The sequence below is a fragment of the Carcharhinus amblyrhynchos genome, chromosome 5 (assembly GCF_965287045.1).
Source record: "Carcharhinus amblyrhynchos chromosome 5, sCarAmb.v2.hapA, whole genome shotgun sequence".
Lineage (NCBI taxonomy): Eukaryota > Metazoa > Chordata > Chondrichthyes > Carcharhiniformes > Carcharhinidae > Carcharhinus > Carcharhinus amblyrhynchos.
Genome location: NC_137328.1, coordinates 120,308,736 through 120,330,869, shown reverse-complemented (window position 1 = coordinate 120,330,869; position 22,134 = coordinate 120,308,736). Strand labels below are relative to the sequence as shown.

General features: G+C 46.8%; 1 protein-coding gene across 3 annotated transcripts in view; it reads right to left on the bottom strand.

The window, feature by feature from the left end:
• Positions 1-19,495, bottom strand: part of sh3rf1 (SH3 domain containing ring finger 1) — a 182,508-nt gene extending 163,013 nt beyond the window's left edge. For 2 of the 3 annotated variants that reach the window (XM_080189485.1, XM_080189487.1), the window contains exons 1-2: positions 19,445-19,495; positions 15,981-16,527 (exon numbers count right to left, since the gene is read on the bottom strand). In XM_080189485.1, coding sequence (XP_080045611.1) covers positions 15,981-16,376 — 396 coding nt within the window. In that variant the 5' untranslated portion in view covers positions 16,377-16,527; positions 19,445-19,495. Of the gene's footprint in view, positions 1-15,980; positions 16,543-19,444 lie in introns of those variants that run through there. The other variant, XM_080189486.1, reaches the window with a different exon arrangement.
• Positions 19,496-22,134: the final 2,639 nt, after the last annotated feature.

Sequence of the window (22,134 nt, the reverse complement as noted above, 5' to 3'; positions counted from 1 at the left end):
ACTAATGTAAGGCACTGCATCACAAAGCCTAAATCCACCTGGATTTGTTTTAAATGCCTCATCCCAGTTTCTAACACAATGAACCTTTTATATTTTGTGGGACTGTGTATGGAAGCGATGGCGGGGGAACAGTTGTGGTGCTGCAGGGAAGCCAGAACAAGTCAGATCCTGCAAAACATTTCTCATTTATTTCAAAATCTGTTCTCTTCACTGCCCTCTCAATTATGGTCATGCGCAACCACTTCCTCTGCGAAGGTACAACTTGCTGAAGATGCTTTTCCAGCATTTTATTGGTTTGATCGCCTTGTGCTGTGGTGATTAAAGCATTTTTAACAGTAATACAGGACCATAACAACTTCCATTTTCAAAAATAAAATGGTTGGGACACAAAATTGTTGTGGATAGTCTGGAAGGATGTCAGAAGTTGCGGCGAGACATAGATAGGATGCAAGACTGGGCGGAGAAGTGGCAGATGGACTTCAACGCGGATAAGTGTGTAGTGATCCATTTTGGCAGGTCCAATGGGATGAAGGAGTATAATATCAAGGGTAGGACTCTTAGCAGTGTAGAGGATCAGAAGGACCTGGGGGTCCAGATCCATAGGGCTCTTAAATCGGCCTCGCAGGTGGAGGGTGTGGTCAAGAAGGCGTATGGTGTACTAGCCTTCATTAATCGAGGGATTGACTTTAGGAGTCGGGAGATAATGCTGCAACTTTATAAGACCCTTGTCAGACCCCATTTGGAGTGCTGTGTGCAGTTCTGGTTGCCTCAGTACAAGAAGGATGTGGAAGTTATTGAGAGGGTGCAGAGGAGATTTACAAGGATGTTGCCTGGATTGGGTGGCATGCCTTATGAGGATAGGTTGAGGGAGCTAGGTCTTTTCTCCCTGGAGAGACGAAGGATGAGAGGCAACCTGATAGAGGTTTATAAGATGCTGAGAGGTATAGACAGGGTGGATTCTCGGACACAGGTTTAAGGTGCTGGAGAGTAGGTACAAGAGGAGATGTCAGGGGTAAGTTTTTCACTCAGAGGGTGGCGATTGAGTAGAATCGGTTGCCGCCGGTGGTGGTGGAGACAAATTCGTTGGGGTCTTTTAAGAGACTTCTGGACAAGTACAAGGGATTTAATGGGATTAAGGGTTACAGATAGGCCTGGTAGGGATATGATCGGCGCAACTTGTGGGCCGAAGGGTGTTTGTGCTGTAGTGTTCTATCTATCAGGCCAGGTAAGTTCATTCTTCTCTAAGCCTGGGGCGGCACGGTGGCACAGTGGTTAGCACTGCTGCCTCACAGCTCAAGGGATCAGCTTGCAGGTGCAGCAGGTGGTCAGGAAGGCAAATGGGATGCTGGCCTTCATAGCGAGGGGGATTGAATATAAAAGTAGGGAGGTCTTGCTGCAGCTGTATAGGGCATTGGTGAGGCCGCAGCTGGAGTACTGTGTGCAGTTTTGGGCGCCGCACCTGCGCAAGGATATTTTGGCCCTGGAGGGAGTGCAGAGGAGGTTTACTAGGCTGATACCGGAGTTGAGGGGATTGAGCTATGAGGAGAGGCTGAATAAACTAGGCTTGTACTCGTTAGAGTTTAGAAGAATGAGGGGAGATCTCATTGAGACGTATAAGATGATGAATGGGATGGATAGGATAGAGGTGGAGAGACTCTTCCCGCTCAAAAAAGACAGTAGGACTAGGGGGCACAGCCTCAAGATAAAGGGGAGGCGGTTTAGAACGGAGTTGAGGAGGAACTTCTTCACTCAAAGGGTGGTGAATCTCTGGAATTCTCTGCCCATTGAAGTGGTGGAGGCTGCCTCGCTAAATATTTTTAAGAAGCGGGTTGATGGGTTCTTGATAAGAGAGGGGATTAAGGGTTATGGGGAGAGGGCGGGAAAGTGGAACTGAGCCACAACAGATCAGCCATGATCTTATTGAATGGCGGGGCAGGCTCGAAGGGCTAGATGGCCTACTCCTGCTCCTATTTCTTATGTTCTTATGTTCCACTTTCTCCCTGTGCGTGCATGGGTTTCCTCCAGATGCTCTGGCTTCCTCCCACAGTCCAAAATATATGCTGGTTGGACGAATTGGCCATGCTAAATTGTCCCTTAGTGTCCTGGGATGCGTAGGTTAGAAGGATTAGCAGGATAAATATGTGGGGTGACAGGGATAGGGCCTGGCAGGATTGTTGTCAGTGCAGACTTGATGGGCTGAATGGCCTCCTTCTGCTCTGTCAGGTTTCTATCATAAAAGCAAATTTATATATTCCCAGCCCACAATAATGCACATTTGCCAGTAAATGAGTTACAGATCCAGATGGATGTTTAGAAATGTCAGTCGGCCGCACAAAACATCTTCAAACGTGATCCAAAACCTGTCAAATTGGACCACGTCTCCCAGCAACCTTCTGCAGGTTTGATTACCTTGTGGTGTGGTGATTGAACTATTTCTAACAGTAACACAAGACTACAACATCTTCCGTTTTCAAAAATAAGATGGTCGGGGACATCTGTCAGGTCGGGTGAGTTCATTTTTCTCTAAGCCTATCCACAAAGTATTTGGTATGCACCAGTAAACGTGCGCCTTGAACACCCCTGCTCCATTTCTTTTGTTTTGTAAACAGCTGGACCCTCCAGTTTGCAGTCTCTGGATTCCAATGCTACTTTCACAGCAACACGTTCGGCGAGAACGGAGAAAGGATTCCTTCTTCAGTTGTCTTGAATGTAACTGCTTCATTTTCATTAGTTGGTAACAGTGCTCTGCCACCTCAGTTTTGTGATGAACATGAGCAGACAAAGCCCCAAGAAGCGAATTCAGTGAGAGATCTGATTGCAGCCTCGGTTACACGGGCATTTCCAAAGGTTGAAGCCCAAAGATACCGTGGCCCATTGCAGCATCTGAAGGGGAGGCGGTGCCATACTGGTATTGTCACTGTACCAAAAAAAAAATCAAGAGACCCAGCGCAATGCTCTGGGAATACAGGTTGGATTCAATAAAAATCTGGAATTAAAAATCTACTGATGATCATGAAACCATTGTCAATTGTCGTAAAAGCTCATCTGGTTTAATAAAGTCCTTTAGAGAAGGAAATCTGCCACCCTTCCCTGGATAAAAGCAAATCACTGTGGATGCTGGAATCTGAAACCAAAAGAGGAAGTCTCAGCAGGTCTGGCAGCATCTGTCAGGCGTGCCTTTCAGCTTTGACAAAAGGTCGTCTGGACTTGAAATGTCAGCTCTTTTCTCTCCTTATGGATGCTGCCAGACCTGCTGAAATTTTCCAGCATTTTCTCTTTTGGTGCCACTCTTCCCTGGTTTGGGCCACGTGACTCCAGAGCCACAGCAATGTGGTTGACTCTGAAGTGCCCTCTGAATGGATTGAAATGAAATTCAGTTCAGGGGCAATTAAGGATGGGCCCTGCCAGAAATGCCCACATCCTGTTAATGAACAGAAAAAAAATCCAATCTCCTATCTCACTGTATCTAAATTACAATTAACAACAACGGTTTTATGGTCATCAGTAGACTTTTGATTCAAGATTTATATTGAATTCAAAATTCACCATCTGCCATAGTGAGATTTGAACTTCCCCAATGGATTACCCAAGATCTCTGGATTGCTAACCCACTGGCCATGACACCACCAGCTCCCTGGATATCCCAGATTGCTCAAATATAATACACAAGTGCCAGGCAACGACCATCTCCAACAAGAGAGAACCCAACCACATTCCGATGACATTCAATGGCGGCATCATCATTAAACCTCCACCGTCAACATCCTGGGAGTTACCATTGACCAAAAACTGAACTGGACTAGCCATATAAATACTGTGGCCATAAAAGCAGGTCAGGCACTCTGACTCCTCAAAGCCGGTTCCCAATCAACAAGGCACAAGTCAGGAGTATGTTTGAATACTCTCCACTTACCTAATTGAGTACAACGTCAACAAGTCTCGAGAAGCTCAATGCAAACCAGGACAAAGAGCCCATATGATTGGCATCCCATCCAACATGTTAAACATTTAATTCCTCCACTACCGATGCACAGTCGCAGCCCCCTGCACCATCTACAAGACCAGGTTAAAGTCCAACAGGTTTATCTGGTAGCATGAGCTTTCGGAACGCTGCTCCTTCAACAGGTGAGACTATTTACTGTGCCTACCCCAGTCCAATACCGGCAACTCCATGTCATGGCCATCTATAAGATGCAGTGCAGCAACTCACTGAGGCAGCACCTTCCAAAGCAGCGATGACAACCACCTAGAGGGGTAGCAGACACTTGGGAACACCACAACCTGCAAGTTCCCCTCCAAACCATTCTGACTTGGAAATTATTCACCACTCCTTCACTGTAGCTGGGTCAAAATCCTGGAACTCCTTCCTTAACAGCATTGTGGGGGTGCCCACACTGTACGCACTGCAGCGGTACAACAAGGCAGTTAACCACCAGCTTCTCAATTAGGGATGGGCAAAAATGCTGGCCGAGCCAGTGATAGCCACATCTCATGAATGAATTAATGAAATATATTCCAATAGCCGGTACAGACATGATGGGCCAAAGCATTTTCCTGTTGAACAAATAGGTCATCCTTACGGTAATCAACTGTTTCAACAGGTTGGCATTCATCAGGCAAAAGCTGATCATGTGCAGTGAAGGCTGTTACTGTGGGGTTGCACGCTTGCTAAATTACATTGGTTTCCAGCTCAGAAATGCCTCATTTTCAAAATACTCATCCTCATTTTCAAATCCACCATGGTCTTGTTTTTCCTGATGTCTGTCACAACCCCAGCCCTGCAAAATGCAAACCTTCAAGGTCTCTGCATCCTTCCAGTTCTTGACATGTACACGAATTAATTGCTACATCACCAGCAATCACCAAGCCCTTGAATTCACTTTGCCTCTCTCCTCCTTCAAGACACTCCTTAGAACCTACATCTCCAACTGAATTCTTCTTGTCTGCCTCAGTGTGAAATTTTGTTTGATAACACACCTGTGAAGCATTTTGAGACGTTTTACCATGTTAGTGGGACTATGAGAAAGGCAAGTTGTAATTGAATAGATTATGAACGGGAGAAAACAAGGATGCAGTCATGCAGCACATCCGATGGGAGTAAACAAAGGCGGGAGGAGAAACAAGACAGTCACCCACAAAATAAATAAAAGCTGCCTTAGGCAAATTGATATCCGTTAACGTGGAGCCCTGAAACATTACATTACTTTTAAGTGCTATCACTATCTACATAGTTATAAAGAAATGCTCAGGAAGAGAAGATAAATCAGTCCTCTGTGTGTCTGAGAAGAACACTTACTGTTTCACATTAGTATATACAGTAAGCAATTCAATCATTATTTTCCTCGGAGCAGGATAAGCAATATTGACTGGTAGCCTTATGACAGCCTAACAATTGTTGCACCCGCAGGATAAAATTTAATCCATTTAATCTATTTTTATGATAATTTTTTTCTCACAAAGCCACCACCAATACTCAGTTTCCAGGAGTACAAGATAGCCAACTCCAAAGTACATTGTTTCAGCAGCTTTTGTTATAATACACTATTCATGCTACTTTCTTTTTGGATGGGAAAGGTTAAGGTTAGTTCCCCCACTATTTGCTCTTCTGAGTGAAGGAGTTTCACCAAAATCTGAGCAAGTGAAGAAACATCTCTACTTTCTCAGAAGACTAAGGAAATTTGGCAAGTCCATTACGACTTTCACCAACTTTTACTGATGCACCATAGAAAGCATTCTTTCTGGTTGTATCACAGCTTGGTATGGCTCCTGCTCTGCCCAAGATCGCAAGAAAAGTACAAAAGATCAAGAATGTAGCCCAGTCCATCATGCAAACCTGCCTCCATCCACTGACTCTGTCTACACTTCCTGCTGCCTCGGCAAAGCAGCCAGCATGATTAAGGACCCCATGCGCCCCGGCCATTCTCTCTTCCACCTTCTTCCATCATGGAAAAAGATACAAAAGTCTGAGGTCATGTACCAACCGATTCAAGAACAGCTTCTTCCCTGCTTTTGAATGGACTTACCTCGCAGTAATTTGATTTTTCTCTACAACCTAGCTATAACTGTAACAATATATTCTGCACTCTTGTTTCCTTCTCTATGAACAGTATGCTTTGCCTGTATAGCACGCAAAAAACAATACTTTTCACTATACTAATACATGTGACAATAATAAATTAAATCAAATCAAAAATGAAAGATCTGTGAATGTAGGTGAATACATGCTTTGGTTGTGTTTAAAAAGTAGGGAGTTCCAGTTTCAGGGACCTGCTTCTTAGATGCAAAATCAAAACAAAATATTCTAAGAACTAAAAATCAGAAGTATTGATTTTGTCTATTTCAAAGATCTAGTTCTTCAAAGATGTTTAAGTTTGTTTATTAGTGTCACAAGTAGGCTTACATTAACACTGCAATGAAGTTACTGTGAAAATCCCCTTGTTGTCACATTCCGGTATCTGTTTGGGTACATGGAGGGAGAATTTAGCATGGCCAATGCACTTGTCTTTCAGACTGTGGGAGGAAACCGGAGTACCAGGAGGAAACAAACGCCACACAGACAGTGACCAAAGCTGGGAATCTGGCTCTACGAAGCAGCAGTGCTAACCACTGTGCCATCGTTAAAGCATATTCCTCCAGTAAGGAGGTTACTTACAGGATTGAAGATTTCCATTTCCATTGTTTATGCAGTAAAGGGCCATGGACTGTGTGCCACTTATCAACAGAAACCATTGCCCTTGGTAGCAAATTTATTTACACAACTGCCTCATGATGGCTTGAAGTAGCTCAACCTCTCCTGAATGGTTCTGACTCACAAACCGTTTTGTACAATGCACGCAGCAAGGTTTGCTACCTGTGAAAGTCTGCAGCTAGCTTCATTGCTTCAAAGTGGTTTCAAATAACTCTGCCATCGACCAATTTTGAGCCATTCACACTGCGGCCAAACATGTGGATAGTAGTTTAAAGTCAGCACTGCTCAGCTGACCTGATCATCAGGGGATGCTTGACTGCCACTTTTTTGTACAGAAAGGTATTCAACCTAATGAACTTGACGACTTTAGAAGTTACCTCAGGTTTGATGGGCTCTCTGAGTGAATGGATGTGTGTGTGTGTGTGTGTGTGTGTGTGTGTGTGTGTGTGTGTGTGTGTGTGTGTGTGTGTGTGGTCCCGAGGGACTTGCTTTAATTCCCAACATATGCCAATTAATAATTGAAGAAATACTGTATTTGAGTTCTGCTCTCCTCGGCTCTTGTGGGGCTGGGGGTGGTGAAACAGAAGCAGGTTCCTCAGTCACTGGGTGGTCATGCAAACTGGAAACTCTGTCAGCACCTAAAGACAAAGACGAACCTCCACTAAGATGCCACCGTCACCTCCACTGCCCCCATGAATGAACAATATCATGTAAAGAATATTCTTCCAATTCGTTTTAAATTGAAAGAACTAATATATATTAAGTGGCCAAGTCCATTGTCCATGCTACATTCTCCTTCAGTGTACCCAAAGTGTGAATTTTCACAGTAACCTCATTGCAGTGTTAGTGTCAGCCTATTTGTGATAAATAAATACACGTACCTGTAGTAAATTTTAAAATATTTCAGATTCATCACCAAGGAAATCAAAACCCACCTCCACAACGCCACCAATGTCTCACCCTGCTTCAGCTCACTTGCTAGTGAAACTGTTAACAAGTCTTTGTTATCTCTAAATTTCAACACCCAAACCTCTGTTGCTCAGAGTTTTAAAGTTTATTTGTTAGTCGCAAGTAAGGCTTACATTAACAATGCAATGAAGTTACTGTGAAATTCCTCTAATCGCCACACTGGGGTGCCTGTTTGGGTCAATGCACCTAACCAGCACGTCTTTTGGACTGTGGGAGGAAACTGGAGCACCTGGCAGAAAACCACACAGACACAGGAAGGATGTGCAAACTCCACACAGAGAGTGAGCCATGCTGGGAATCAAATCCAGGTCTCTGAAGCTGTGAGGCAGCAGTGCTAGCTACTATGCCACCGTGCTCCCCCAAATCACACCAAGTCCCATTAACCCATCACTTGTGTGCACTGAAGTACATAGGCTCTGAGGCCGCAAAGCCTATCTTAATGTCCCCATCCCTGCTGTCAAATTCATCCTTGTCCCCATCCCTCCTTGTCTTTGACCTCCTCCAGCCCCGCAACCTTCCAAATTCTGGTGTCGTCGAATACAGGGTGGCACAGTGGTTAGCACTGCTGCCTCACAGCACCAGGGTCCCGGGTTTGATTCCAAGCTTGGGTCACTATCTGTGTGGAGTTTGCACAGGTTTCCTCTAGGTGCTGCAGTTTTCTCCCACGGTCTGAAAGACGTGTTGGTTAGGTGGATTGGCCACGTTAAATTGCTCTTTAGTGTCAGGGGGACTAGTTAGGGTAAATGCATGGGGTTGTGGTTATGAGGGGAGGGCCTGGATGGGATTCTGATAGGTGCAGACTCGATGGGTCGAATGGCTTCCTTCTGAACTGTAAGATTCCATGGTTCTACGACAGAGGACTCAGTGGCAGAGTGATATTGTCACTAGGCTAACAATTCAAAGACCTTGGATACTGATTTGGGAACCAGGGTTCAAATCTCACCATGGCAGCTGGTGAAATCTGGAAAGACAAGTCTAATGGTGACCATGAAATCACTGTTGATTGTTGTATAAACCACTCCGGCTCAGTATTGTCTCTCCGGGAAGGAAATCTGCCATTCCTACCTGGTCTGGCCTACATGTGACTCGATACCCACAGCAAAATGGTTGACTCTTAAGTGCCCTTTCAAGGGCAATTAAAGATGGGAAATAAATGGTTTCAGTCAGAAGTGAGCTGGTTCAACCAGTGATGCCCACATCCCATGAATGAGCAGCACAAAAAATGTCCTTGCGCATCCCCCATGTTTATTGCTCCATGACTGGCACGTGTGTCACTAGCCGCGCTGACCCCAAGCACTGCTCGAGATTTTCACCTCAATTTCTTTCACTGTACTTTTCTCCCTTCCTTTAAGGGAAGCTGTTGGTCTCTTGTCCTGATATCTCATGTGACTCGGGGTCAAATTGCGTGAGACAGTTGCTCTGGTGAAACGTTATGGGACATTTTGCAACGTTAAAATACGTTATATAAATACAAATTTGTTGCTGTATGGATGTTTAAAATGCATTTTTTTTTTCTCTGGAGCTGCTGTGTTGTCTTGTTTCCGAAATAATTAACTTGGTACGCGGGCATCTCACCAACACTTCATGTTTGGTAACTATAGTAACAAAACTGAGAACTCCATTTCTGGAAATGTCCCGTTTTAATTACACAAATTCAGAATGTACCCAAGCTGTCATCACACCTGCACAAGTTGACAATAAAAGTATGCCTTTTCTGTTAGTGTTGAATTTATTTTACAAATAGTGAAGAAAATGGTCCTGCCCCGAGGGCAGAGATTTTGGTTTACTGCCACTGCTGCCTTTCAATTCATTACCTGACCTTCCTCTTTGAAGTCAGACTGCCATATGGCATTTTATCATCAGTGGGCCCTTTGGACAGGTTGCAAGTCTTAGCTGAGATTTCTAGAGAGAACTGCCTGAGGCAAATTACCATTCGACCTGGTCACCCATTTTTCCAAGGGAGAATCCCAACCGGTGTCCAACAACAAACTGTGGCACCTGAGAAAGGATCACATCAATCACCAACTTACTCTGACTCCACAAAGCCTGGGGGGGGTGACCAGAAACTGAACTGGACTAGCCACATAAACAGTGGCTACAAGAGCAGACCAGAGGCTAGAATCCTGCAACGAGTAACTCCCCAAAGCTTGTCCCCCATCTACAAGACACAAGTCAGGAGGGTGATGGAATTCTCTGCACTTGGCTGGACGTATGCAGCTCCAGCAACAATAAAGAAGCTCAACACCATCCGGGGCAAAACAGCCTGCTTAATTGACATCCCATCAGCAAATATTCACTCATTCCCTCCACCGCCATGGAACAGTGACAGGGGTGTGCACCACTGACATTGCCGCAGATGCACTGCAGCAACTCATCAAGGCTCCTTTGGCAGCACCTTCCAAACCTGTGACCGCTACCATCTTTTTTCTTATTCATTCATGCAAATATGGCCTTCTCTGGCTGAGCCAACATTTGTCACCTATTACTAGTTGCCTTGAACTGAGTGGCTTGCTCAGCCATTTCAGAGGGCATTTAAAGAATCAACCACATTGCTGTGGATCTGGAGTCACATGTAAGGCCAGGCCAGGTAAGGGCAGCAGATTTCATTCCCTAAAGGGAACCAGATCAGTTTTCACACAGGAGGTCTGGAACAAACTGTCAGAGGTAGCAGTAGAAGTGGATACTATTTTGTTTTTTAAAAAGCATTTGGACAGTTACATGGGTAAGATGGGTACAGAGGGATATAGGCCAAATGCGGGCAATTGGAACTAGCTTAGGGGTTTTAAAAAAAAGGGACAGCATGGACAAGTTGGGCTGAAGTGCCTGTTTCCATGCTGTAAACATCTGACAATTGACAATGGTTTCATTGTCATCATTAGACTTTTAATTCCAGGTTTTTATTGAATTCAAATTTCAACATCTGCCATGGCATTACACTAGGTCTCTGGATTACTAGTTCAGTGACAATATCTCCCCTGAGCCAAGCAGAAGCACATCTCCGTTGATATTAAAACAGTCAGCAAATAAGTATTAACAACAGTGAGAATCATGTGTTTCCCATCCATTGGGCTTTTTGAAATGTAAAAGCACCCATACAGCTTGTGAAGAGAGCTCCCAAGGGCTCAGCACTCAAACACAGAACTGTAATGTCCAAACACAAATCACCCCACATTTCATTTCGGCCGCTGGCATTACTGTCAATCAGTAATTGACAGTATTACTGCCAGAGCACCAAAAATTCCAGCTAATTAAAAAAAGAAAAATGTAGCAACAAGCTTTCAGCAACACCTTAAGATACCAGGTCTTTTGTACTACAGGCTGAACCTGGTGACACTGCAAAACTGCTTGTAATAATAACACATCGCTGAATGCTCAATTTCTGCCAAGACACTGCAGTGTAGAAACCACAGTTGCTGAATTTAGTGCTTTGGCACTTTCAAATATCACCCTACTCCATCTGCTACTTTAGCAGATATGCTAGAAATAATTTATGAAACCACCATTCTGACTGCATCAGGATACCAACCACTCCTGTGCTAATATTGCCTACTATTACTATCCAGGCTTGTTTGTATTGAATGATTGATGCAAGAAGATTGCACAAGAAAGGCAGCACAGTGGTTAGCACTGCTGCCTTTCAGTGCCAGGGACCTAGATTTGATTCCAGCCTTGGGTGTGTGTGGAGCTTGCACGTTCTCCCCATGTCTGCACGAGTTTCATAAGAACAAACATAAGAACATAAGAAATAGAAGCAGGAGTAGGCCATCTAGCCCTTCGAGCCTGCCCTGCCATTCAATAAGATCATGGCTGATCTGTCGTGGCTCAGTTCCACTTTCCCGCCCTCTCCCCATAACCCTTAATCCCCTCTCTTACCAAAAACCCATCAACCCGCGTCTTAAAAATATTTAGCGAGGTAGCCTCCACCACTTCAACGGGCAGAGAATTCCAGAGATTCACCACCCTCTGAGTGAAGAAGTTCCTCCTCAACTCCGTTCTAAACCGCCCCCCCTTTATCTTGAGGCTGTGCCTCCTAGTCCTACTGTCTTTTTTGAGCGGGAAGAGTCTTTCCACCTCTATCCTATCCATCCCATTCATCATCTTATACGTCTCAATGAGATCTCCCCTCATTCTTCTAAACTCTAACGAGTACAAGCCCAGTTTATTCAGCCTCTCCTCATAGCTCAACCCCCTCAACTCCGGTATCAGCCTAGTAAACCTCCTCTGCACTCCCTCCAAGGCCAAAATATCCTTGCGCAGGTGTGGCGCCCAAAACTGCACACAGTACTCCAGCTGCGGCCTCACCAATGCCCTATACAGCTGCAGCAAGACCTCCCTACTTTTATATTCAATCCCCCTCGCTATGAAGGCCAGCATCCCATTCGCCTTCCTGACCACCTGCTGCACCTGCAAGCTGGGTTTTTGCAACTCATGCACAAGGACCCCGAGGTCCCTCTGCACCGTCGCCTGCTGCAGTTTTTCGCCACGTAAATAATAGTCCTTCCTACCATTCTTCCTACCAAAGTGGACCACCTCACACTTGCCAACATTAAATTCCATTTGCCATTTCCTGGCCCATTCGCCCAGCCTATCTAGATCCTTCTGCAGACTCTCCACACCCTCCGCACAATTTGCCTTTCCCCCAATCTTGGTGTCATCAGCAAATTTCGACACCGTACACTCGGTTCCCTCCTCCAGATCATCTATATAAATGGTAAATAGCTGAGGCCCCAGCACCGACCCCTGGGGCACCCCACTAGTCACCAACCGCCAATCCGAATAGCACCCATTGATCCCCACTCTCTGCCTCCTATTTGACAACCAATCCTCTATCCATGCTAACACCCTACCCCCAACTCCATGTCCCCTGACCTTCTGCAATAACCTCTTGTGAGGTACCTTGTCAAACGCCTTCTGAAAATCCAGAAAGGCCACATCCACCGGCTCTCCTCTATCCACTGCCCTAGACACATCCTCATAGAACTCCAGTAAATTTGTCAGACACGACTTCCCTTTAATGAAACCGTGTTGCGTCTGCCCTATCAAGCAATTCCCTTCAAGATGCCTTGCAATTTCCTCCTTAATGACGGATTCTAACATTTTATCTACCACAGACGTTAAACTAACCGGCCTATAATTCCCCGCCTTTTGCCTGGCACCCTTCTTAAACAACGGCGTAACATTAGCCGTTTTCCAATCTTCCGGCACTTCCCCGGAATCCAGCGACGTCTGGAAAATAACCACCAAGGCATCCACTATAACCTCCGCCATTTCTTTCAGAACCCTCGGATGCATTCCATCCGGTCCTGGGGACTTGTCCACAATCAGCCCCTCCAGTCTGTCGAGCACCACCTCTCTAGTAACAGTAATGTCATTAAGACCCTCCAGTCCTACCACCTTTCCATCGCTAACACCCGGCAAATTATTCACGTCCTCCTCCGTGAAGACAGAAACAAAAAAGTTATGCAAGACCTTAGCCATATCCCCATCCCCTACCACTAGGTCCCCTTTCTCATCCTCTAAAGGACCAACGTTCACCCTAGCCAGCCTCTTCCTTTTTATATATTTATAAAAACTCTTGCTATCCTTTTTTATATTAAGTGCTAGCCCAGCTTCATAGCTTCTCCTACCCTCCTTTATCAACTTCTTTGTCAATCTTTGTTGACATTTAAACCTTTCCCAATCCTCTTCTCGCCCACTGCTCTTAGCTACTCTAAATTCCTCCGCTTTTAATTTAACACTTTCCTTCACCCACAGATGTGGAGATGCTGGCGTTGGACTGGGGTAAGCACAGTAAGAAGTCTCACAACACCAGGTTAAAGTCCAACAGGTTTATTTGGTAGCACAAGCCACAAGTTTTCGGAGCTCTGCCCCTTCATCAGGTGGCTTTTGCTACCAAATAAACCTGTTGGATTTTAACTTGGTGTTGCGAGACTTCTTACTGTGCTTCCTCCCAAAAATGCACAGGTTAGTTGATTGGCCATACTAAATTGCCCTTTAGGGTCAGGGAGATTAGCAGGGTAAATATGTGGTGTATGGGGATAAGGCCTAGGTGAGATTGTTGTTGGTGCAGACCCGATGGGCTGAATGGCCTCTTGCTGCATTGTTGTGTTGCTATGATTCCATTCTATGACCCGCTGATTCCCGAGACAGAAACATTTTCCAGCCATTGGCACAAGGCCAAAGGAATTTCCAAAGTCTGCTTGCACACAATGCAAAGTCAGAGAATGGCACACAACACGAGTTTAATTCTGAATTCCATCATTTTAGCCGCACAAAATGAATGGAATGGGACTGTTTCTGGAATAAGGCAGTGCCAAATTTAGCTGCAAGGTCAGGGGTACTAAACCCAAAGCGCTTTCAGATTAAATTAGGCATGGAGCCATTTACTGAGAGATTTGAAGCTGTGCTAAAACAGATTCTGATGCAATAGTGTCATTGGTTCATCTCCCTAAAAACTGCAAATGTTGGCACACATGGTACACGTAATCAAAGCACGAGAGGCTGCGCCACTTCCCTGAGGTGAGATCACATATAATGGTAACAATATTCAACAACACATTGTGACACAGTGGTTATCACCGCTGCCTCACAGCGCCAGCGACCAGGGTTCGATTCTCGGCCTTGGGTGACTGTCTGTGTGGAGTTTGCACGTTCGCAAAGTAAATACATGAGGTTACGGGGATAGGGCGCAGGCTCGATGGGCCAAATGGCTACTTTACACACTGCTGATTCTATGATCCTAAACTCAAACCTCAACAGAGAAAGAAACGTTTCCGACACATACAAACTGCAGCAGTGACAGACATCAACCGGGAGTGCAGCAGTTCTCAAATATTGTGCACCTTACATCTTTAACAAATTGTCTCAACACACTGGAGATCGGCGGGTGCAAGCCACCTTGCGTTTCTACACGAGCTTAAGTGAACACTTCCCAATACACTCAGTAGTCTGTTAACCATCTGATAGGTGGTGTCATAAGACACACATATTAAGAGTTACAAGGGAATGGGGTTAGATCAGCAACCTTTGCTGAGTTTATGAGTTACCATTTTGTTGATGTGGTGTACATAGTTTCACTTAAAGCATATTGAATTGCAAATTACATTTGTCTGTCCAAAATAAACCATGAGCAGCATGCTGATAAAACTGATTAGCTTGGGTGGGCGATGGGGCGTATTTATTATTTAGAACGGGGCTACCACAACTCTATTCGAGGTGGTTTATGTTGAAACTTTAGCAAGAAATTTTCACCTAATAGAATCCCTACAGTGCAGAAGGAAGTAATTCCACCCAGAGTCTGCACCAACTCTCTCTGACAGGGTACCTTACCCAGGACCTTTCCCCCAACCTATCCCCATAACCACACATTTACTATGGCTAATCCACCTAATCTACACATCTTGGGACAGTAATGGGTAATTTAGCATGGCCAATCCACCTAACCCACACACTTCAGACTGTGGGAGGAAACCAGAGTACCCGGGGGAAACCCATGCAGACATGGGGAGAATGCGCAGACTCTACACAGACAGTGATCTGAGGCCGGAATTGAACCTGGATCCCTGGCACTGAGAGGCTGCAGTGCTAGCCACTATGCCACCATTCTCAGACTGTTGTCAGGGCACAGTACAAACTGAGACACGAGCTGACTGCTGAGCTAAGTGATCCCACAACACAAGCTAACAGGGAGGCGTAACATCAGCAAACAGTTCATAACGTGCCCAGGACGATTGGGGGTTCAATTCTTGAGCCTTTGGGAGCAACATAAACTGGTCACGATTGAATGCAAGTGTTTAGGCAACATGAAGCCTGTCACTCATGCTCTCAAAATATTTAGATTTTAAAGTTTATGCAAGTGAAGGATTGCATGAGACGCCATGCAAACACAGAATGTTCTCCTGGGCAGCGAAAGTGCAGTGCCAGTTAAGCAGAATAGATAGACACTGCTCGGCTTAAAACCAAACTGCAGCCAGAATATGCAGCAAAAGGCTCTGGGAGCATCCTCCCCAGAGTATGACAGTGCACGCGGGCCAGAGATATGGATCTGGTAGAGTTAGAAGGATCGTTCATTTCACAGCCCTTTTCAACAAACATTTTGAACTAGCAGTGTTTCTGATAGAGGAGTATTTTAGAATAATCATTCGTCTGGTTACATGCAGCTGTGTCAAAACACAAGCAGCAAATGTTTACAAGCGACAATCTAATGCCAGAATAACTCGGAATGTTAAAGTTCCAACATGCAAACACTTTAATTCCTCGATGTTTAAATGTAATTGTACTCACATTAACATGCCCTACACGTGAAGACCAACTGTTAACCTACCCTGACTGGGGGGCTACGTGCCTGCACTCGGTGAATGCTCTGAAGATCCCGCAACGCAGTGCCACAATTGGTAGTAGTAATGGTCCCGTCGCCCTGCACCCTGGCAGTACCATTGACGTTGTTGTTGCCATTGACCCCGCTGCTGCCAGGTCTCCTTGGCCGGTGTTTGATACCGTCAAGCAGTCGGACCAGCAGGATGTTGGTGGGGAGCTCGTCGACACTGCAGTCCACCAAAGTCCGGCACTCGGGGCAGCGCAGCTCACTCCTGGAGTTCAGGATGCCCTGCAGGCAACGCCGGCAGAAGGTGTGCTGGCACGGCAGCACCTTGGCCGTGGCGTCCAGCCGCTCTAAGCACACGGGACACTCCAGCAGGTCCAGTAAAATGGATTCATCCATTCTGTCTCGTTCTGTCTCCGAAGCTTCAGTCCAAGGCAGATCTCCAAAGGAACCTCATCACAACAAAGGATGTGCTGAATGATGAGCAATCTGATATCCAGCCAAGCTTGGTCACGTCACATCCATTCCCTTTCACTTCAACTTCAAATAACTATTTCAAAAGCAAACAAACACGTGTAAATACTGGGACACATCGAAATTACCAAGGTACAGAACGCACATTATGAACCAGAGTTCCCGACAAGACTTTGAGGGCAAACAAGGTGCTTGATTACGCTCCCCCACTTATTTCATCATTTAGATTTACCATAGCTAAAGATCTGAACAAACCCAAAGCACCTTTTAGCAATAAGATAGTTGCACCACCAAAATGGTTTCAAGTATTTTATTGTAATGCAATATTCCCATGCCTTTGTCTGGAGTAAACAAAGGATCTGTATCTTAAGAAGCGTCAACATTTGCTATGGGGAGGGGGGGAGGGAGGGAAGGAGGCAAAAGTTTAGCTCTTAGAGAGCTGGCAGAATGATTTTAATCCAAGAGTTTGTGAATACCATCAGGATATGATTTTTGTTCTGCCCATCTCCCTTAAAATATACTTTGCCCTGCTTACAGTCCAGCGTAATAAAGTCTGCATTGTGGACATCATGTTCCCAAAAAGCTCATGTCTGTTTATTAATCAGCTTAGGGAGAATGAATGGGGACCTGGTTCACATTGAAAATCCCCTAAGGGGAGACTACGTATAGACACCAGGGGATGCTCCAGATAACAGGCCGAATGGCCTTGTTCTATGCCGTATGGCCTTGTTCTATGCCGTACGGCTCTCGGAGACACCCGCTATCGTGACTCGGTGAATCAACTGATGGGCCAACATATGCTCACTCACAGCTATTTACACAAGCGAAGTTGATTCATATCATGGGTGTTTCGAACATTCACAGAATCGTCTATCCACACACACACCATTTCCAAAGGGCGGGGGGGGGGGGGGGGGAGATTCAACCAAGCTTTTATTCAACTGCAACACTACACATCAGTGACGCGGGTAAAATCATTAACTCCATTTCTTGGGGTGGGGGGGGGTGGGGAAATGAATGACCAAGGTACTACTGAAGCTGATAAATTGTTATACCCATTTTAAAACTATGTGCAGGGATTACTGCCTGGGTTGAAAAGTACAGAAACTCTGTGCTCATTATGTGGAATCCCCTTGGTGGCTGTACACTGAAAGTCCCCTAAGGGGAGACAATGTGAACCAGGTACCCATTCATTCCCCCTAAGCTGAGCAGTAAACAGCCGAGGGCTTTTGGGAACATGACATTCACAATGCAGACTTTACTACACTGGACGGTAATTTGGACAAACTGTATTTTAAGGGAGGTGGGTAGACCAAAAACCGTATCCTGATGGTATTCACAAACTCGTGAATTAAAATCATTCACAACCTTCAAGGCGTGAAAATTCTGGGAAACTATAATGTAAAACGCTTGACACTGAAGTGTCTACTAATCATGGGGAAAGCGCGATTGTGTTTCAATCTGCTCCTTCCTCTCTGGGACCTGTCAATCTTTCAGTAGAGCCCTGGAGCTGCCACTCGACACTTGGGGACTCTGGCAGAATAGGCTGTGTCACTGCCCCATTCAGATTCCTTTGTCACACTCTGTTGCGTCTCGCTCAGTAGCTAATGGTGCGGACAGAAGGGGATTTTAACACTACACACACAGCCTGGTGTGTCTGCCCCCCTGACTAACATTGTACCAAAGGCAGCCAACACTCAACTCCTCAGGGGAGGGGATGGACCTGGGGGCAGAGGAACGGACAGATGACTGAGGGTGAGAGGAACAGGCTGAGGGTGGGGGAGGGGGAGGGAGGTGGGTGGAGGGGGAGAGAGGAGAGAGGCTGGGGGTGGGTGGGGGGGAAGAGAGGAAGCAGAATGAGATGGGTGAAGATGAGGGGGAGCCGGGGTGGGGGGGGATAGTGAGGGGGAGCCGGGGTGGGGGGGGGATAATGAGGGGGAGCCGGGGTGGGGGGGGGGGGGGATAGTGAGGGGGAGCCGGGTGGGGGGGGGGTGGTGAGGGGGAGCCGGGGAGGGGGGCGGAATGGGGGATGGTGAGGGGGAGGCGGGGGGGGGGTGGAAGAGATGGTGAGGGGGAGCCGGGGGGGCGCGGGGATGGTGAGGGGGAGCCGGGGGGGGGGGGGGGGAGCGGGGATGGTGAGGGGGAGCCGGGGTTGGGGGGGGTGGTGAGGGGGGGGGATAGTGAAGGGGAGCCGGGATGGTGATTGGGGGGGGGGGGGGAAATGGTGAGGGGGAGCCAGGGGGATGGTGAGGGGGTGGGATGGTGATGGGGAGCCAGGGTGGGGGGGGGATGGTGGGGGGGGGGGAGGGGGAGATGGTGAGGGGGAGCCGGGGGGCAGGGAGCCGGGGTGGGGGGGAGGGGAGGGGGGAGATGGTGAGGGGGAGCCAGGGTTTGGGGGGGGGAATGGTGAGGGCGGGGGGGGGGGATGGTGAGGGGGAGCCGGGGTCAGGGGGGGGATGGTGAGGGCGGGGTGGGGTGAGGGAGCAGGGGAGAGAGATCAGAGCTGAGAGCGGTGAGGGGGCTGAGGAGCTGGAGGCGGGGGGGGGGGGAGCTGGAGACGGGGGGGGGGGGGGGGTCACTGCCAAAACAGCCTTCCCCACCCCCCCCCAACCCCCAGGAATAAATCACTGCCCCGGGACACACACCCTCCCTCACCCACCTCCCTACCCCATCCCCTCAGTCACTCCCTATCCCAGCACTTGCCCTCCCTCCTCCCCCTCACTATCCCCCTTATCACCCCTCCTCTCACTATCATCTTCACCTCATTCCTCTCTATCCCCTCCTCTCACTCACTCAGCTCTCCCTCCCCTTTCACTCACTCAATCACTCACTCACTCGCCTCTCCCTATCGTCTCCCCTCTCCCTCCTTCACCCTCTATCCTCTCCCTCACTCATTCTCTCCCTCACTCCTTCACCCTCTATCCTCCCTCTCTCCCTCACTCACCTCTCTCTATCCTCTCCCCTCTCCCTCATTCCCCCTCTCCCTCACTCACCTCTCCCTCTCCCCGCCGCTCCCGATCCTCCGGAGCCGCCGCCGTTGCCAGGCCGCCCAGCGAGCGGTCTGCGCAGGCGCGGCCGCCAGAGTCCACGCCTGCGCGGTGGGTGGGCGTGGCCTCAGTTGTTGGTGTAACCAGCTGGGTGTTGTTGTATTTCCCCCTCCAAACCACTGGTGCAAAGTTTATAGCAACAGTTCAGTGGTATCTCACCCCCCTCAGCCAGAGGTCCAGGCATCTCTTATGGGATATAATTCAACAAATCACAAACCCATTTAAAACTGATTTGCTGCAACATCAGACAAACACTTGGTTCAAATGCATAAACTACTTGTGGGCAAATGTCCAATCAAGTGAAACAGAGTCAGGATGTGAGTTTTAAAAAATCTATCCTGCATTGGAATGAGGACAATTCATTTACACAACTCCTTTGCGCAATTTTCTCTGCCAAAATACTTCTCAGAGAGCAATGGGCAAATGCCACAGAAGAACAATCATAAGGAAAGATCAAAATTTCAATCATAAGAATGGATCTGGGGATTTTTTTTTACAGGGAGGCAAGTCTGTGTCTGGTGAAAGCTGGAGACTGAAGGCTAGTCAAAGAAATAACTTTTTGTACACAAGACAAAGATTCACCAATACGCGACACACTAAGGTTTAAAGTTTATTTATTAACATTCACGAGTAGCTTTACATTAACACTGCAATTAAGTTACTGCGACAATTCCCTAGTTGCCACGCTCCGGCACCTGTTCGGGTACAGTGAAGGAGGATTTGGCCTGGCCAATGCACCTAAGCAGCACGTCTTTCAGGCTGTGGGAGGAAACCTACGCAAACATGGAGAAAAAAAGACAGTAGGACTAGGGGGCACAGCCTCAAGATAAAGGGGGGGCGGTTCAGAACGGAGTTGAGGAGGAACTTCTTCACTCAAAGGGTGGTGAATCTCTGGAATTCTCTGCCCGTTGAAGTGGTGGAGGCTGCCTCGCTAAATATTTTTAAGAAGCGGGTTGATGGGTTTTTGATAAGAGAAGGGATTAAGGGTTATGGGGAGAGGGCGGGAAAGTGGAACTGAGCCACGACAGATCAGCCATGATCTTATTGAATGGCGGGGCAGGCTCGAAGGGCCAGATGGCCTACTTCTGCTCCTATTTCTTATGTTCTTATGTTCTTATGTAGAACATTCAGACTCCACACAGTGACCCAAGCCGGGAATTGAACCCAGGCCCCTGGCACTGAGAGACAGCAGCGCAAACCACTGTGCCATCGGCTGCCCCAATAATGAGGAGAGATCAACATTCCAATCATAAGGATGGATCTGGTGAAAATTGGAGAGACTAAAGCCAAGTCAAAGAAATAACTTTTTGTACACAAAGATTCTCCAGTATGATTTTTGCTACACACACGGTGGAAGTCTGCGGGTGGTAAGCGCAACCAGGTAAGAAAGGAAGGAGAGGTAGCAGCAGAAACAAGTGTACAAATGTTCGCCACAGCCACCGATGTTTTAGCTGGTATGTCCCATGCGTTCTAGTTCGCTTCTCTCAATTAGTAAGTAGTTGTTTGGAATGTAAACAAAAAAATTAAAGTAAGATAACAGGAACGTAAAAAGTCAGGAAAGAGAAGAGGCCGTTCAGTCCTTCAAAGTACACCCCCTGCTGATATCTTAAAATACTCAGTATATTAACCAATTATGTCCTGAAGAAGTCCAACGTTTTGATGTGGGTCACCTCACTTTATAAGAATGTTACAAGAAAGAAACAGGAGGAGGCCATTTGACCTTGATTCTGCTTTTCACCATCTCCTTGAATCTCCAGAAGTCTAAAAACACTACTAGACTTGAATATGCTCAACAGCTGAGCATCCACAGCCCAATGGGGAATTTCAAAGATTCACAGTCCTTTGAGTTAAGAAATTCCTCAACTCAGTCTGACTCAGTTTGAGATCACGTACCAAGAACAGCTTCTTCCCTGTCTGTACAATGTACAACAATATTTTTAACTGTGTCCCAATACATGTGACAATAACAAATCAAATCCTTCCTAACAACTCTGTGGGTCTACCTACACCACAGGGACTGTGGTGATTCAAGAAGGCATATCACCTTCTTGGGCGACCTTCTCAAAGGTAATTATGGATGGACAATAAATGCTGGTCTAGCTAGCCACACCCATATACTGTAAATGAATTTTAAAGTAAACATAGACTGAAACTGCCATCCCATCCATCCCCCTTGTCCTAGACACTCCAGCCAGAGTAAATGACCTCTTTAGGAGATCATTCCAAGCATTTATCTATAGAATCCATATCCATAGAATCCCTACAGTGCAGGAGGTGGCTATTCAGCCCACTGAGTCTGCAATGACCACAATCCCACCCAGGCCCTATCCCCGTAACCCCACATATTTACACTGCTAATCCTAACACGCACATCTTTGCGATGTGGGAGGAAACCCATGCAGGAATGGGGAGAACATTAAAACTCCACACAAACAGCGACCTGAGGCCAGAATTGAACTCAGGTCCCTGGCACTGTGAGGCAGCAGTGCTAACCATTATGCCACCGTGCTGCTCCAAATCTGTTCTAAATTTATTTCCCAACAATTTCCATGTACTATTAATGAGGGTTTACTGCATCCAATGGTTTGTGTGCTCTGACAACATCTCCTTTCAATTGTGTTCTTTCAGGGTTGTAA